The sequence below is a fragment of the Aethalodelphis obliquidens genome, unplaced genomic scaffold (genome assembly GCF_003676395.1).
Source record: "Aethalodelphis obliquidens isolate GAN/ISIS:26980383/991018 unplaced genomic scaffold, ASM367639v1 scaffold18, whole genome shotgun sequence".
Classification (NCBI taxonomy): Eukaryota; Metazoa; Chordata; class Mammalia; order Artiodactyla; family Delphinidae; genus Aethalodelphis; species Aethalodelphis obliquidens.
The window spans coordinates 9,956,238-9,974,461 of NW_020837962.1; the positions used below are offsets into that span (position 1 = coordinate 9,956,238).

General features: G+C 50.2%; 3 protein-coding genes across 6 annotated transcripts in view; 1 reads left to right on the forward strand and 2 right to left on the reverse strand.

Annotated features, from left to right (window-relative positions):
• Window positions 1-619, reverse strand: part of DNAJA3 (DnaJ heat shock protein family (Hsp40) member A3) — a 31,059-nt gene extending 30,440 nt beyond the window's left edge. For 2 of the 3 annotated variants that reach the window (XM_027117536.1, XM_027117535.1), the window contains exon 1: window positions 388-613. In XM_027117536.1, coding sequence (XP_026973337.1) covers window positions 388-598 — 211 coding nt within the window. In that variant the 5' untranslated portion in view covers window positions 599-613. Of the gene's footprint in view, window positions 1-387 lie in introns of all 3 variants that reach the window. The other variant, XM_027117534.1, reaches the window with a different exon arrangement.
• Window positions 620-9,978: 9,359 nt separating this feature from the next.
• Window positions 9,979-10,956, reverse strand: LOC113626556 (40S ribosomal protein S19-like). Its single transcript, XM_027118308.1, has 2 exons — window positions 10,601-10,956; window positions 9,979-10,389 (listed from the first exon to the last, which is right to left on the reverse strand). The coding sequence occupies exons 1-2, from the start codon at window positions 10,721-10,723 to the stop codon at window positions 10,018-10,020; spliced, it is 495 nt and encodes a 164-aa protein (XP_026974109.1). The 5' UTR covers window positions 10,724-10,956; the 3' UTR covers window positions 9,979-10,017.
• A 2,055-nt stretch (window positions 10,957-13,011) lies between these two features.
• The window catches only part of CORO7 (coronin 7), a 57,849-nt gene continuing 52,636 nt past the window's right edge, over window positions 13,012-18,224 (forward strand). For both annotated transcript variants that reach the window (XM_027117542.1, XM_027117541.1), the window contains exons 1-3: window positions 13,012-13,145; window positions 15,512-15,608; window positions 16,419-16,493. In XM_027117542.1, the coding sequence (XP_026973343.1) occupies window positions 13,086-13,145; window positions 15,512-15,608; window positions 16,419-16,493 (232 nt within the window). In that variant the 5' untranslated portion in view covers window positions 13,012-13,085. The remainder of the gene's footprint in view (window positions 13,146-15,511; window positions 15,609-16,418; window positions 16,494-18,224) is intronic.

An 18,224-nucleotide genomic window follows, 5' to 3' on the forward strand; every position in this document is an offset into this window, starting at 1 on the left:
CTAGCCCATGAGCAGGTACTCACCGAATGGCAGTTACCTCTTCCCTTCCATTACAGGCTAGAAGGTAGAGGGAAGGGAAAGGAATTGGGCAGGAGAGCAGCGGCAGGCCGGAAAGAAGCCTCCAGAAATGTTTACAGAGAGGTGAAGGTTCACGGCTGCGGGGCGTTTCATCCCCGCCGCCGGAGGCTCCACGCAGGTCTCCCTCGTTTACCACCTCTGAGTAGCCATTTGGGTCTCTCTGCCTACTGCTGGCCCATCTCCCCCAAGCGATTCTGCATGTAGATCAGAAGACACGCTCCACCCTGCTACCACCGTAGTCGGAGCAAAGCGAGTCACTCCTTTCCAGGCCTTGGAGCCCCTCACTCAGGCGCTGGAGCCTGCACTCACCTGTGAGGCTGACACCCGGTCTCAATGTCAGCAGCGCCCCGGGACCACGAGCTCCCAGGGAAGGCGCAAAGGCTGGGACGCTCAGACTGCGGCCCAGCGACGCCCCCACCACGCCCCCCATGGGCGGCCGAGCCCCCCTCCCCGCTGCAGCCGGCAGCCGCGGAGTCCCCACGGCCACCAGCAACCAGCGTGTAGAGCACCGCGCCGCCATCTTGGCCCGGGGACACTGCGCCTGCGCCACCCGGCTCAAGGTGGCCTCACGCGGACTACGCACGCGCGCAGAGCCGGCACTTCTAGGGGCGGGGCCCGCTGCGTTCACTCGCGGGAGGAGTGAGGGAGACACACGCACGCACCCGGGCGCACGCGCGCGTTGCGCGTGCGCTCCGCACCCAATGCGCTTTCTTCGTAGCAGACGCCGAAATGATGTTTGCTCTAAGAACTGCTAATAGGTAACTTGCCTTGAAGAGCCTAGTCATTCTGTGTTGGATGATCAATACTGTACCTTATCTGTATAAGGGCGTGGTTGAGTGCAGCCGAATGTAACTGGTCTGAGGGGCCCGGCAAGGGGCGGGACTACAAACCCCGGCGTGCAATGCGGCCGTCAGTAGCGCAGATCTCAACATGCAGCGCGCGGCTTCCTTCCTCCTGACCCTGAGTCTTAGGTCTCCTTGCTTGAGGCTTACTCATCCGGCGTCGGCGCAAGCGGCTGCGGTCTCTGCCCTACTCCTAGATCCAGGCCTCAAGCTCACTCTCCCTCTGGATGATTCCCCACGAAAAGAACTTTGATCGCTCAGCTGTCTCCTAAGCGCATTTGTCTTTTCCAAACCTGTAGTGAACTTGGCGGTCGCTGAATGTGAGCCGAGCTACCCGAAAACGAATTTAATAAACGTTTTGGTCACCTATTAGGTGTCCCGCGCGTTCTAGAATGTCGAGGATGCAATGATGAATGACATACCATCCCTACTTTGGAGGAGCTCACGATGAGTCGAGAGACAGGCTCCTTGGCAACTAAGATAATGTGATCAGTGCTATTGTAGGTATAAACAGTGTTACAGGCACACAGGTGACGAGTTTCTTAAATAGGTCGGGGGCATTGGGGTGTCAGGGAAGGCATCTGAGAGGTAACATTCGAGTTGGACTTTGGTGAAAAGTGTGTCAGGTAGCGGTGGAGGGGAAGAGTATTCTAAGCAGCAAGAACTTCAAAAGCAGATGTGAAAGTGCTTGCCCTGTACGCTCTAAACTTGGGGGTGTATGACTGGAGATGAGGCTGGAAAGATAAACCTGGCCTGGTAAGTCCTGTAGAGGGGTTTCTGCTTTCACACTCCCACCGCCACCACCCCTAACAATAGAAAGGTAACCTGAGGGCTCATGGATGAATTTAAGATGGTCTGTGCTCCTTGCCCCTTCCCCCATTATACATGAAATTTTTGTGTATGTGGATATAAATCTGGGGAAATATCCATAGCTTTCATCAATCAAATTCTCCACAGGCTCTGAAATTGAAAGAAGGTTAAAAACCACTGGTCCAGTGAAGAAGAGTTATGAGGCTGTTGTAAACTGCAAGAAATAGTTGAGAGTTTGCGCTAGGAAATGTAGAGGACTGAGGTGAGCAAGGGACGTTCTAGAGAAACAGGAAAAGGCTGTCCATGGGATGGGAAGTGGGGAAAAGAGTTTGTTTAATATTTAAATGTCTCCAGCATAGTGCTTAAGCTTATGGGCTGTGGAGTCAGACTGCCTGGGACTGAATCCCAGCTCTGCTGTGTGTCCTTGGACAACTTACTTTACCTCTCTGTGCCTCAGTTTCCTTTCTCTTGTTTTTTTGGCTGCGCCACGTGGCACACAAAATCTTAGTTTCCTGACCAGGTATCGAACCTGTGCCCACTGCAGTGGAAATGTGGAGTCTTAACCATTGGACCAGACCGCCAGGGAAGTCCCTCAGTTCCCTTTCTCTAAAATGGGGCATAATAGTAACTACCTCAAAGGATCATCTGAGGACAGAGTGAGATAATCCATGTAAAGCCTTCATACTGTACTTGGCACATAGTAAGTGCTCAATATATGTCAGTCCTATGTGCCAGGCTCTATGCTAAGCACTGGAACACCAAGGAGAACGCAGACAGTTACTTGCCCAAAGGGATCCCAAAACCTAAGGGGAGCGGGGAGGGTGCTGGATGAGAAGTACAGCTTTCAGGAATAAAAGCTGAGAACAAGAGCCAAAGGGATTTTCATTTACCACCTCAGAGTGAGTTAGGAACTAGAGGAGGGCTCACTAATATGAAAACTTTGTCAGCTTTGTAACTTCCTCACTTTTTTGTATTTTAGTACCAGCCCCTCCCCCCATCTACTTCCCCACACTGATTAACAGTGAAGATCCTCCACACCGAAAGTGGGTGTGTGTTCTTGTTTTTGGGGATAGCAGGAAGGCTGATTGTTGGGGAGGCCATAGGGAATGGAGTGGGTGAGGGTGACTACTAAAGGAGGGGAAAAAGGTCCAGGAGAGAACACGGAAGCCTCTGGCAAGACTCCCTGGTGAGAGCAGCCTAGGGCTATGCCTGCTTTCTCTCACTGCTAGTCACCATAGAAAAACAAGAGATGATACAGTTACTAAACGAGTAGATTACAAAGCTTGGGAAATCTCCACAGCAGTGGTCCTTGGTCTGTGCTTCCTGAATCATCTTGAGTCGATGGTTGTTTGGAGACAACGAATATGCTTTTTTATGTTCTCCAAACAGTAGTCATGCCAAGCTAAAAATCCCAGGAAAGAAGCAGTTTTGGGGGAAAAAGATAATGAGTTATTATTACTTGGACTGAACACCCCTGAGATATCGATGGGACCAATTTCAGGCAATTGGTGGCTATGGAGAGATCGGAAAACTTTGGCTGTGCTAAGAACAGTCTCCAGCTCACAAAGAACTTTCTCATGTTTTCTATCTTGATACAATCACAACCCTGTGGGTTAGTAGGGCAGAGGCTATTCCCATTTTTACAAATGGACCCCTCACCCTCACCACAAAATAACACCAAAATAAGCTCTGAAAAGTGAAAAGACTTGTCCAAGTTCACACAGCTGGTGAGTGGGTGAACTAAGATCTTTTAACAGCAAAACTAGAGCCCTTCTCTTTAAACCATGAGCCTTGGTAAATTGTGATCAGTAGATCCCAGTCATATAACCCTGGATAGTTTACAAAGCACTTCCTCATGCAGAATTTCATTTGCTTTTTACAACAAAAGGAGAGGGACAGGGCAAGTATTTATTACCACCCTCACCTACAGATGATTTCACCATCACCCAAGGACTTCAGCTGTGACTGAACACAAATGCATCCATCCCAGGCTGTGGCTAAAAACTGGGATGAGCACACAGGCGACACCTACCCACACTTTCAGGCAAAATATGTCCTGGGTCTCCTTCCCCGCTTCCTCCCCGTCCCCCCCCCCCCCCGCCCCCTTCTCTGGTCTAAAGCCAAAAACTTCAGCTTTAAGGAGAAACAAATGTTTTGCAAAAGGCAGACAAGTTTCGCAAGCATCTTCCTGTCTGCACTTCTCATTTTACTATTCTACTCCTCCCTTTCTGGCTCTCCTGAGGTGGGGAGATCTGGGAGCACTAGCAGGGAATTTAAGTGTGGTCCTCCAGCGTGCTGGGCTGAAGGCAAAGGGAGACTAGAAGGTCTACCCTGTGATTTCCAGTGGACATTGGGCTTCTGAGGTACTATGGGACTGCCCAAGTCCACAGCTACATGATGGGACCACTGCTCCTTCTCCATATGAGTGAGGAGCCCTTCCCAGGAGGGCAGAAGGGCCTAAGCCTTCAGAGGCAATACAAGCAAGGTCACAATTTCTCTAGTTGTGGCATTTCCTTTCCTCCCCAAGAGAGTATGGGACAATTCCGGGGGAGTGTGGAATGTGGGACCCAGATGTTCCCAGGCATGACCTCTGCAGTGGGTGCAGTTCCCTGCAGTAGAAGATGAACTATATCCTTGCCTGGCTCACCTGGGTATTCCCAACAGGACTTTCATGCTAATGATTTCCTAAAAGGCCCTTTAAAAAAACCACAAGTTGTTTCAGCTCCCAGCTAAATACTCTTCTGCCCAAGCTAGGCTTAAACTTACGCAATGTTTCACAAACCTGAGAAATGAAAGGAACTCCTAAAGAAAAAAAAAGAACCACAGTTGCTGAGAATAAAGCTGTGGATCTCCTGGTGATCAGTAGACTCCAAAGTGAAAAACATCACCTTAGTAAATGACAGTCTTTTCTATGGAAATGTCCTTTAGTTGTGAATTATCACCACAAAAATTAAATTTTGTGTTTCTGTTAAAATATTTTGGGGGGCTTCCCTGGTGGCGCAGTGGTTGAGAGTCCGCCTGCTGATGCAGGGGACACGGGTTCGTGCCCCGGTCCGGGAAGATCCCATATGCCGTGGAGCGGCTAGGCCAGTGAGCCATGGCCGCTGAGCCTGCGCGTCCGGAGCCTGTGCTCCGCAACGGGAGAAGCCACAACAGTGAGAAGCCCGCATACCACAAAAAAAAAAAAAAAAAATTGGGGGGACTTCCCTGGCAGTCCAGTGGTTAAGACCCCGTGCTTCCATTGCAGGGGGCACAGGTTAGATCCCTGGTTGGGGGAACTAAGATTCTGTGTACCACGCGGCACGGCCAAAAAATATATATATAAATAGTTTGCAAGTTATTGTAAAAAAGAAAGCAGAACAAATCACTAGATGTAGTAAAACTTCAGAGCCCCAAGACTACATGGGTACACCTCCATAAACAACAAAATAATAATACAAGGTGCACTGTCATGTTTTTCTCCATTTTTGAAATGTATTTTGTTGCTTAATTGTTCATTTCCTGTGCTGAAATAATTACATGTGCCTTTGTGTATTTTAATAAACAACCATTTCAGGGGCAGATAACTAGATCTAAATAATTTGTCATTGGCACTGAAGCTGGCCTCATGCCTCCCTCTCTTACAAAAATTCTAATTTATGGAAACAACTGACTTTACAGAAGATTGAGGGAACACCATGTCAGAAAATTACTCTCTTTGGAATCACAGCTGAAAATAAAGATGCATCCTAAGGCTCTTTAATGCTTTTGTGTGGTTTTTTTTGCTTTCTTCTTGCTCGTCCCTTTTCTTTCTGCTGATGTCTCTTCCTTTGGTTACACGAAGTGTTTTGAGTTTTCTAGAATGAGGACCTCACTATAATGGACTCCCAAATTCTTGTTCATTATTAATTACTCTTGGAAATAGGACCTGTGAAATTGAAATCATCCTGCCAGGCACCAAGCTAACCAGACATCCGCCCTATTGAAATCTAATCCACGTTTTGATAGGCTGCCTTTTAAGGTAGAGGGGTGTCTTCCTGTGTCCTTATAGACAGACAGTGAAATGGGGTTTCTAGGAGTGCAAAGAGACAAAGCTGTCAATTCATAGGCCTGAGGGGCTGGAAGGAATCTTGGAGGCTGTCAGTTCAACTTTGCAATCCATGAAGTAATTTATTCTGCTCAAGTCTGCAGCAGCCTTAGAGCTCTGAACTCTACTAAAATTATTCTCCAGTGATCACTCAGCCAGAATGGACCTGGGAACACGTGAGATGGTCATTCTCTGGGCCTTGATGATGTCCCTCTGGCCCTTCCATCTCCCCTGCTGTGGAGCTCAGGTTCATCACTATGGCAATGGAAAAGTTGACATTCTTCTACTCTGATTCCACCAGCCCCCAGTTTGTGGCAATAGTCACATGACCCAGCACAGCCAGGGGCATGACCTCTTTCTCTCCTGGGAGAGAAGGTCAGGGGATCACAAACCCAGGTGCCAGGACCAGACAGGTAAAGCACAAGAGTGGAGTGGCTGTGCATAAGACCACAGGGGCTGGGACTTCCCTGGTGGCATAGTGGTTAAGAATCCACCTGCCAATGCGGGGGACACAGGTTTGAGCCCTGGTTCAGGAAGATCCCACATGCCATGGAACAACTAAGCCTGTGTGCCACAACTACTGAGTCTGTGCTCTAGGGCCCGCGAGCCACAACTACTGAAGCCCGGGCACCTAGAGCCTGTGCTCCGCAACTAGAGAAGCCACGACAGTGAGAACCCCACACACCCCAATCGAGAGTAGCCCCAGCTTGCTGCAACTAGAGAAAACCCGTGGGCAGCAACGAAGATCCAGCGCAGCCAAAAGTAATCAACTAAAGATCCCACATGCCGGGCTTCCCTGGTGGCGCAGTGGTTGAGAATCTGCCTGCTAATGCAGGGGACATGGGTTCGAGCCCTGGTCTGGGAAGATCCCTACATGCCGCGGAGCAACTAGGCCCGTGAGCGACAACTACTGAGCCTGCGCGTCCGGAGCCTGTGCTCCGCAACGGGAGAGGCCACAACAGTGAGAGGCCTGCGCACCGCGATGAAGAGTGGCCCCTGCTCGCCACAACTAGAGAAAGCCCTCACACAGAAACGAAGACCCAACACAGCCAAAAATAAATAAATAAATTAAAAAAAAAAAAAAAGATCCCACATGCCAAATGGAGATCTTGCATGCGGCAATGAAGATCCCATGTGCCTCAACTAAGACCCTACGCAGCCAAATAAATAAATAAATATTTTTTAAAAGTGGCAGTTGCTGTCAGCTCCAGCGCATTTTAGCCACGTAGGGATGTGGACCTAGTGTTGCCAGATCTTTCAGTTTTTCAAGAGATCTGAAAACTTTTTTGAAGCTTCCCAATTTTTAAAACACCATGTGAACCACTAAAACATATCTGTAGACCAGATTTAGCCCATGGCATATCCATTTGTTACCTCTGGGGGTTAAAGGCTTTCTCGCTTTCTGACTGTGCCCATTTAGGCCCATCTGACATAATGGTACATTAAAAAAAACACAAGTAATTCAGGGATAACAATGGAGTGACATCAAGCAAATCTGGGAGGTTTACAATGAACTTTTGCAGTAGGTGTATAGTTGATTTATATTTTTTTTATTGTGGGAAAATGCACATAATAAAATTTAACATCTTAACTATTTTAAGGGCACAGTTCAGTGGTATTAAATATATGTATAATTTTGTGCAACCATCACCACCATCCATCTCCAAACTCTTTTCATCCTGTAAGACTGAAACTCTATACCCATTAAACTCCCCACTTCCTCCTCCCCCAGCCCCTGGCAACCACCATTCTACTTTCCATCTCTATGATTTTGAGTACTATAAGTACCACATAAATGGAATCGTACAGTATTTATCTTTTTGTTCTCAAGTTTCATCTATGCCTAATGAAATCTGCATCTTGCAGATTTTCTTTCCTTTTTTTTTTTTTGGCTGCACCATGAGGCTTGTGGGATTTTAGTTCCCAAACCAGGGATGGAACCCCGGCCCTCAGCAGGGAAAGTGAAGATTCCCAGCCACTGGACTGCCACAGAATTCCCGATTGTCTTTTTTTTTTTTTAATCTTATTTATTTATTTTTGGCTGCGTTGGGTCTTCATTGCTGCACACGGGCTTTCTCTCGTTGCGGCGAGTGGGGTTACTCTTTGTTGCGGTGCATGGGCTTCTCATTGCGGTGGCTTCTCTTGTTGCAGAGCACAGGCTCTAGGTGCGAGGGCTTCAGTAGTTGTGGCACTTGGGTTCAGTAGTTGTGGCTTACGGGCTCTAGAGTGCAGGCTCAGTAGTTGTGGTGCACGGGCTTAGTTGTTTTGAGGCATGTGGGATCTTCCCAGACCAGGGCTCAAACCTGTATCCCCTGCATTAGCAGGAGGATTCTTAAGCACTGTGCCACCAGGGAAGCCCCCCAATTGTCTTTCTTTTTAAAAGCTAATTACTTTAAACAATATTCCAATGAATGTATATACCACATTTTGATTATCCACTCATCCATCAATGTACATTTGGATTCTTCCATGTTTTAGCTATTGTGAATAATGCTGCTATGAACATAGGCGTGCAAATATTTCTTTGTGACTCTGTTTTCAATTCTTTTGGGTATGTACCCAAAAGTGAAATTCTTGGATCATGTGGCAGTTTTATTTTAATTTTTTAAGGAACTGTCATAAAGTTTTCCACAGTGTCTATACCATTTAACATTCCCACCAAGCACGTACAAGGGTTCCAATTACTCTAAATCCTCTTCAAGGCTTATTACTTTCTGTTTTTCTGGGTTTTGTTTTTCGTTTTGTTTTGTTTTTGATAGTAGCTATCCTACTGTGTGTGAAGTGTTAACTTATTGTAGTCTTGATTTGCGTTTCTCTGATGAGTAGTGATGTTGAGCATCTTTTCATGTGCTAATTGGCCATGTGTATATCTTCTTTGGAGCAGTATCTATCAAGTCCTTTGCTCATTTTTAGGTAGGTTTAGGGCTTCCCAGGTGGCGCAGTGGTTGAGAGTCCGCCTGCCGATGCGGGAGATGTGGGTTCGTGCCCCGGTCTGGGAAGATGCTGCAGAGTGGCTGGGCCCGTGAGCCATGGCCGCTGAGCCTGCGCATCTGGAGCCTGTGCTCTGCAACGAGAGAGGCCACAGCAGTGAGAGGCCCGCATACCGGAAAAAAATAAATAAATAAAATTAGGTAGATTTTTTCTTTAAAACTTTTTAAAAATATTAATTTATTTTCCTTATTTTTTTGGCTGTGTCAGGTGTTAGTTGCAGCACACGGGATCTTTGTCGAGATTATGGCGCGTGGTCTCTGCTGTGCTCAGGCTTCTCTCTAGTTGTGGTATGCGGGGTTTTCTCCTCTAGTTGTGGTGGGATGGCTCCAGGGCACGTGGGCCCTGTAGTTTGCCGCACGCAAGCTCTCTTGTTGAGGCGCGTGAGCTCAATAGTTGTGGCACGCAGGCATAGTTGCCCCGTGGCATGTGGGATCTTAGTTCCCCAGTCAGGGATCAAACCCTTGTCCCCTGAATTGGAAGGCAGATTCTTTACCACTGGACCACCAGGGAAGTCCCTATGTAGGTTTTTTGTTGTCGTTAAGTTTTAGGAGTTCTTTATATATTCTGGATATTAATCCCTTATCAGATCTATGATCTGCAGATATTTTCTCCCACCCTGTGGGTTGCCTTTCACTCTGCTGACAGTATCTCTCTCTTTTTTTAAAAATAAAATTTATTTATTTATTTATTTATTTTTGGCTGCGTTGGGTCTTCATTGCTGCGCGCGGGCTTTCTCTAGTTGCGGTGAGCAGAAGATACTCTTCATTGCGGTGCGCGGGCTTCTCATTGCGATGGCTTCTCTTGTTGTAGAGCACAGGACAGGCTCTAGGCGTGCGGGCTTCAGTAGTTGTGGCTCACGGGCTCTAGAGCACAGGCTCAGTAGTTGTGGAGCACAGGCTTAGTTGCTCTGCGGCATGTGGGATCTTCCTGGACCAGGGCTCAAACCCGTGTCCCTTGCATTGGCAGGCGGATTCTTAACCACTGCACCACCAGGGAAGCCCCTGACAGTGTCTTTTGATGCACAAATTTAAAAAATTCTTATGCAAAAAACAAAAAAAAAAAACAAAAAACAAAACAAAAAAAATTCTTATGAAATCCAATTTGTCTATTTTTTCTTTTTTGCCTGTACCTTTGGTGTCATATCCAAAAATTCAGTGCCAAATCCAATGTTGTGAAGCTTTTTCTTTCTTCTTACGAATGAGGCAATTTATTAACCCATCATCGTTTGTTCTAACGCTTCTTGTTGGCAGCTGCCACCTGTCCAGAGATTCCATCCAGATCTCTCTGTCCGTGAGGTGTTAGTTTGAAGCCCCCATCTTGGTCCTTTTCCACCATTTTTAGCCCGTCCAGGGCTTGGAGGACCCGACGGGCCACGCTCTTGGAGCCTCTGCTGAAGTGGCTGGGCATGACACCATGTCTCTGACACACCTCATAGATCTTGGTCATGGAACCAACCCCAGCGTCACCCTGGAGGTATAGGTGCCATGCTGTGGAAGCATCTTGTATGTAGAACCAGTTCTCATCGTAGGGAGAGAGCTCTCTATGCTTGGCCAGCTTGACAGTGTCCACCCATTCAGGGACTTTCAGCTTCCCGGACTTTTTTTTTTGCAGTACGCGGGCCTCTCACTGCTGTGGCCTCTCCCGCTGCAGAGCACAGGCTCCAGACGTGCAGGCTCAGCGGCCATGGCTCACGGGCCCAGCCGCTCCGCGGCATGTGGGATCTTCCCGGACCGGGGCATGAACCCGTGTCCCCTGCATCGGCAGGCGGACTCTCAACCACTGCGCCACCAGGGAAGCCCTTCCCGGGCTTTTTGAGGAAGGCTGCCAGAGCTCTGACGAACTCCTGCTGGTTCACGTCTTTTACAGTAACTCCAGGCATCGTGCAGCCTCCAAGCTGCCAGCCAGGGGAAAGGTTGTTGTGAAGCTTTTGCCCCATGTTTTCTTCTAAGAATTGTATAGTTTTAGGTCTACAGTTGATTTATATTTGAACCACAATACATAATGTCTGAATGTCCCCGTACTGGAAAGTTATAAGTCAAATACAGTTGATGCAAATAGGGGTTACTGCATACTGTAGAATTAACCAAACAACCAACAGTAAGTAAAGGATGGTAATAAACTTTTAGTAGGACTTCCCTGGTGGTCCAATGGGTAAGACTCTGTGCTCCCAACGGAGGGGGCCTGGGTTCGATCCTTGGTCAGGGAATTAGATCCCGCACAAATGCTGCAACTAAGAAGTCCACACACCGCAACTAAAGATTCCTCGTGCCGCAACTAAGACCCATTGCAACCCAAATAAATAAATATTTTTTAAAAACCCTAACTTTTAGTAACCGTAATTCTAAAAACAATATCTGGTATGGAGGTCCCTCAGAAAATTTAAAATAGAACTACCATATGCTCCAACAATCCCACTTCTGGGTATATATCCAAAAGTATTGAAAGCAGAGTCCAGAAGAGATATTTGCACAGCCATGTTCTTAGAAGCATTACGCACAATAGCCAAGAGGTGGGTGAACCCAAGTAACCGTTGATGGACAAATGAATAAACAAAATGTGGTAAATACATGCAACAGAATATTATCCAGTATTAAGAAGGATGGAAATTCTGCCACATGCTACAGCAGGGATGAGCCTTGAGGACATTACAATGAAATAAGCCAGTCACAAAAAGACAAATGGTGCATGATTCCACTTATATTTGGTATCTAAAGTAGTCAAATTCATAGAAACAGGAAGCAGAATGATGATTACTATGGGTTGTGGAGAAGGGGAAATGGGGAGCTGTTGCTTAATGGCTATAGTTCCAGCTTTGCTTGAAAAAGTTCTGGATATCTGTTGCACAACACTGTGAATGTCTTTAACACTCCTGAACTGTACAGGTAAAAATGTTAGATTTTATATGTTTTTTTGCCACAATTAAAAAAAAGAAAAGCATAAGCGACACCTGCAGTAACTGAACACCACACGAACTCAAGACTGTACTGATGGTACCTTTTCCAAAGCTGCTGGAATTCCAGAGTCTGAAGAGTATGTGCCATGGGAAAGCTGAACTCCAGTGGCTGCCAGACTGCTTGGAATTCCAAATCCCAGGCCTCAGTCAACCCTACTGCCAGTCTATCTTTAGTTTATGGAGATCAAAGGCGCTCTTAACTCAGTAAGGGCCCCTGAGTGGTCACATTTTACCTGTGAGAACTGAAAAAAAGAACTTGCATTTTGGAGTCCATTCGTGCCCATCGCCAGACTAAGCTTTCAGAGTTACCCTCTGGACAGCCTGCCTAAGTTGAGGCTGTTGTCTGCAGCAGGCTGCGGAAGGCGAATTTTCACAGCAGCGGGACGTTGCGACCAATCATTCGCATTCCTCAGATCAAAGTCCCCTTTCCAGACACGCCTGAGCAGGTGTTATGTCTGTTCTCAAGCAGAAAGCATATTCTGGAATCACGGAGTCAATTTTCAAAGCGAAGAGAAAGGCTTGTGGAAGGCATCGCCCCGGGTTTGTCCAGGGACTAACCAAGCAGCGCCGGTTGGGCAAATTTGCTGTTTAAGAGATTCTCCATGGCCCTTATCTCCTGCCCTTTCAGCTTATCTGTAATTGATTGATTTCCTTCGGGGAGTTTTGCCCCACCGCGCCCAAGGCCTGACTCGCCCTTATAAGGGGACGCTGAAGTCTCCATCCCCGCTCCTACCGAGCCCACATGACCTAAGCAGGGTGGGTGGGATGCGGAGCCTATAGAGTAGGTCCCACGGACAGGGATTTGCATCAGACCTGGGCTCCCCTCCGCTGCCACTATCTGTGTGACCCGTGCCAGCGGCCCTTCTCTCCCTGAGAGTGTTCCCAGTCTCTTAAGTGGAGCTAGTTCACTTCTGCTTTCCCTCCTCCCGGGGAAGGACGTGCCCCGCACACTGGAAAGCCTCCCGAGGTAAATCCCTGGCCACAAAATCACAGCTGTTGCCCCTCGTCCCGCACGCCCGGCGAGACAGCGTGCGGACAACGCGCCGCACGTGACCTCCCGACCCGCGCGGCCAGGCCTTCGGCATCGGGGCGTGGCCTCCAGGGGAGGCCGAGCGGCGATTGGCCTGGGGGCGGGGCCCTCGGCGTGCGCGCGGAGGGAGAGGGGCTGGGGGAGTGGCTCGGTGGACCGGAGCGGGCTGCGATTGGCCTGAGACGCGTAGGGGCGTGGCCGCGAGCGGCGGGCCGTGGGTGGGGCGGGAGGAGGCGGGAGTCGCGGCTGCTCGCGGTGCACCTGAGAGCCGACGCTCGGGTCTTCGAAGCTGCGCCCGCCGGGGTCCCCGCCGCCATGAACCGCTTCAAGGTGTCCAAGTTCCGGCATACGGAAGCTCGGCCGCCCCGCCGCGAGGTGAGCCCGGCTGCCATCGCCCTTTGCCCAGCGGCCACCCCTCCCCCTCCTCTGGCCCAGCGCGGGGACCCTCCCCCCGCCCCGAGCCCGCCTGCCCAGGCGCGCCCCCTTCAGGCCCGGGGCCGTCGTCCGGGCCGTCCGTCGCCGCGCGGTGGTCGGAGCCTGGCGCTCCCGGGACACTCTCTGGCCTCGCCATGAGCCCTGCGGTCCGCTGGGCCGGCCGCCTCGCACCGGGACCACCGAGGCGGCGCAGCCAGCCCAGTGGGGCCAAGGCCTGAAGCCTGCGAGGCTGCCTGCCTTCCCGGCTTCCGGTCGGCCTCGCCCCGAGCCGGGCGGCTCCTCCTCCCTGCCGCCCCGATCGCCCCTGCCCGGGGCTGGGGTGTGAGAGACTTGCCCCTCTCTGCCCTGGTCTTGGCGAGTCTGGGTGTGTCAGCTGGAGAGGGGGAGCTCCTCGGCCAGAAGCGCGCTCCTCCCTCGGGTTTCCGCTGGCGCTTCCTCTCGCGGCTGGCGTGAGCTCTTCCCCTATTCGGGGTGATGCTGCCAAAGGCTGGGTGGGGCCTGGGAAGCCCGAGCAGGTGGAGCCCAGAGGAAGAGCTGAACCAGGTGGTGGAAGGGCACCTCGGTCCCTTGGAAGCGCAGCAGGCCTGATGAGGGGTGTGCTTCAGAGATGATGCCATCCTTGGTCTGCAGCGAAACATTATTTGTGAGGTCTGTGAGTGTCTTCCAATAATGAAGCCTAGGAACTGACCTCTGGTGACCCCATCAGGGACCATCTCACATGAGGGCAGCCTGGAGCAAAAACCCGGTTTTTATCCTCTGGATCATATTTCCTGGGCACGTCCCATGTGCTGTGTCCAGCTGCTGGAACCACAGCAGTGAACACGACAGCATTTTCCTTCCTCTCTGATGCTTAGTCTCTTGAGGGAGACAGCCAGAAAGCAGACAGGCATGCAAGGGCAATGCAGGTTTTAATAAGTGCACTGAAGATCACACATGAGGGGCTGGGATGAAGATGGAGATGGACCTAGAGGTGGGGTTAACCTCAGTAGGATAGTCTGGGAAGGCTGCTGGGAGGAGGTGACATTTAAGCTAAGTCAGGAAGGGTGAGAAGCAGCCAGCCGTAGGAAGAATGGGGTGAGAAAGAGCCTGGTGGAAGAAGGAAAGTGGGCCCGGGTGGATGGAGGGCAGTGACAGGGAAGGATGGTGTCAGATGAGTCCATAGTGGGCCTGCAGAGCCCGAGGGCCACAGGAAGAAGTTGGGTTTTACTCTGAGTGCAGTGGGGAGCCATCGAAAGGTTGAAGTGGGTGTGGGGGGCTGGTGGTGGAGAGGTTCTCACATTTGCATTAAGACCGTTGCTCTGAGTGCAGTAATGCTTGGAGGGGTCTGGAGTGTACTTGAGGAGCTCTGGGGCTTGTTTCTGGGTGGATCTCAGTCCAACGAGGTAAACAGACAGGCATGGAATTAGGGATTACAGGGAGAGCTTAAAACGGTTTATATGTTAGGGAGATGGGAGAGCAGGTGATGGGTTCTCTTCAAAGATATTTCCTGTCACTATATTTGTACAGTAAACATGAATCAGGAGGGGAGAATAATGCAAGATGGTAATGTTCTACCCGTGGCAGGTGAACATTGAACTAGAAACTTGGATGGTGGGGGTGGTTTCCAGGACACTGTGAGTGGGTGGGCTGGGAAATGTGGGTGCTCGATCGTCAGGCGGCAGGGATGCTGCGAGGTGCTGAAACCAACCGGAAACATTGGGACCCCGCCGACCTCCGTTTTAGAAAAAGTGTTCCTCTACTCTTCTACGTATGTGGGTGTTAACCTTATTGCCTTTTTATGGGGGTGCATCGTTCACCTGACTATGGGACTTCGTGGAAAGGCCTTTATTTTCCTCTCTCTTAGCTTGAATGTTTTCTCCTGGGGCTTGGAAGAGACCCTGTACTTGGTGGAGGCCTTGAGCAATGTAGCTGAGGAAGTCAAGTCTGTCTTCTACCTTAGGTGCTTACTTCTCCTTTCTCTGCTTCTCTCCCTTTGAACAGAATCAAACCCCTCCACCCCCGACCAACACACACACTGCCCAGTTAGCCTCTTGACTTTGTTCAGCCTAAGCTTCCTTCTGACAGCTTCGTCCCCCTTATTAGAGAACTTATTTAATAAGGGAAATCAACCCCTTAATGACAGGTTATCATTTCAAGGACATTTTGCATTTTCTAAGGGACTGTGTGAGTGGGGACAGGGTTTGATCCTAAGGAATGCATCTCTAATGGTGCAGCTTTAAGGTAGAGTTCCCTGGATTATGCCGTATGCCCTACCCCTTGCTTTAGGCAGAGCCCTGGCCAACACGTTTTTTGTTCTTTATTTTCAGACCTGGATCAGTGACATTCGAGCAGGAACTGTCCCCTCATGTGGGAACCATATCAAAGCCAGCTGCAGCTTAATTGCATTCAACTCTGACCGTCCAGGTAGGGAGGTGAACATGGTTGTGGGAATTCAGACATTGTCACCCTAGGTAGGGTGGGGCCAGAGGCTTGGAGGGTCCTCTCAGGACTCAGAGGTCAGCACCATGAAGGCCTTAGACCCCTGCAAACTGGTCAATGTGCAGTAGGCAGATTGCCTTTGCTTTGGGCATTGCCAGCACACTTTGTATAAACATGTTGGCTTGGTCTTCAAGAGCTTGGCCTGGAGGGTGGGGAGGGGCTGTCGCCTTTGTTTCCAGCTATCCTCATATGCAATCCACTCCTCTTCTGGGAGCAGCTGGGATCAATACAAATGCAAAGCTCCCTGTGTTGGTTGAAACTCTTTTGGTTGTCAGTGATAACTCAGACCTCAAATTGACTTAAGCAAGAAATGGATACCTTTTTGGTTTATAGAACTAAGAATTCCAGAGGCTTCAGGCAGAGCTGTATCTCACTGTATCCTGATCTCTCTCCCTGTTCCTCAGCTCTGCTGCCCTTGGGTGAGGGCTTCTTTCTCAGGTAAAGCTGGGAAGGTGGCAACTGGTAGCCCCAAGCTGACTGCTTATGACCCACAGTGCCTTAAAGAGACAACCTTTTACCCTAGTGTCTTTGCACAGTCGATGTCACGGAAGGCTCTTGTGTGGGGCAGGAACCGAAACCTCTGCCAATCACTCTGTCCCAAACGGTGTGGCCTTACAGTTGGTGGAGGCTCTGGGAAGGTCCAAGGCTGAGCATTTGGGTCTTGTGTGCTCTGGGAGTCCTGGGTAACAGATCCCTATTAGGCCTGAAGTCAGAGTCCCCGTGTTTGTTTGACAGGTGTGCTGGGCATCGTGCCTCTGGAAGGCCAGGGAGAGGACAAGAGACATGTGGCCCACCTGGGCTGCCATTCAGGTGAGTGGAGACTGGACCCAGGAAGCCTGGAACTTGCCCTTCCCGACCTGGGGCCAAGGATTCATACTCACCTGGTCCCACAGCCCTGTGGCTGGCTGGATCCTTCCTGTTCTCCTCACTGTGCCTTCTGACAGATGGGGTCCGGATTGGAAGGCTGGTTCCTGGTTGAGAATTCTGCCCTGGGCAGAGAGGAGGGAAGCTGGGTGCTCCAGGTGGTCAGGCTGGAAGGAGGGGGATATGCACCGGCCAGTGCCAGGCTCCAGGCTGATGCTCCCCATCACTGCAGAAGACTCAACCCTATGTGGTTCTTAGCCCTGTGTGCTCACCTGGAGCCCAGCAGATCACCTCTCACCACCAGGCATCCTCTCCAGCCAGGCTGCGCAGGGCGCTCCAAGAAGGGGGCTGGTTGGGCTGCAGGGCCGGAGATGGGCCCTCACAAAGAGAGCTTTTGTCCACCACTACAGCTGCTTCTGGGGGCGCCCAGCAGTCCATCTGGCAGCCTGCCTGCTTTGAGGGAACAGTTTGCTCTCCTTGGGCTACAGCAGCGCTGGCCCAGCTGCCTCCCATTTCCCTGTCCAGCTGCAATGGCCATGGGCCCAGACCCTCTGGACTGCGCTCCTGGCTGCCTGTTGGGCAGCCTTGGGTGAGGGAAGGGGGCTGATCCTTCGTCCCTGGTCTGGGTGTGCAGCTCAGTGTAGCAGTCCTGATGAAGATGGTGGTGGTTAATAAAATGACAGTAGTGAAGACTGATGGAGAGCTCCCCGGGTGCTAAGCGTGTATCTGCGTTTTCTCACCTAATCCTTTTTTAAAATTTGAAACAACTTTATCGAGGTATCATTTACATACTATAAATATTACTTGTTTTAAGTGAAGGATTCGATGACTTTTATTAAAGTTACAGGGTTGCATATCCCACCATCCAGTTTTAGAACATTAGTATTATTCCAGAAAGACCCCTTGTGCCCCTTGGCAGTTAATGCGTTTCTGCCTTGGGCGCTGCAGCCTCAGGCATCCGTTGATCTTTCTGCCTCTGCTGCAGGGGCTGCAAGCTACTGTGTGGCCAGATCTGGCCTGCTGCCTGTCTTTGTAAATAGTTTTATTGGAACACAGCCATGCCTCTTCATTGACTTACCGTCTGTGGCTGCTTTTTCCAACAACTGCAGAGTTAAGGAGACAGACTGTATGTCCCTCGAAGCCTAAAATGTTTCCTATCCCAACCTTCACAGAAAACGTTTGCTGGTTTCTGCTCTACAGACTGGCCTTTTCTGGACGTTTCACATAAATGGATTCACACTATACATAGTCTTTCGAATCTGGTCTGTTACGTTTGGAATGATGTTTTTGCGATCCATCTAATGTTGTAGCACGTAGATGAAGTCTGCTTTCTCATCCATTCTCATCCCTCATTTTTTTTTTTGGCTGCGTTGGGTCTTCGTTGCTGCGCATGGGCTTTCTCTAGTTGTGGTGAGTGGGAGCTACTCTTTGTTGTGGTGTGCGGGCTTCTCATTGTGGTGGCTTCTCTTGTTGCAGAGCACAGGCTCTAGGCGCGCGGGCTTCAGGAGTTGTGGCACGCAGGCTCGGTGGTTGTGGCTCACAGGCTCTAGAGCTCAGGCTCATTAGTTGTGGTGCAGGGGCTTAGTTGCTCTGCGGCATGTGAGATCTTCCCAGACCAGGGCTTGAACCTGTGTCCCCTGCATTGGCAGGCGGACTCTTAACCACTGCGCCGCCAGG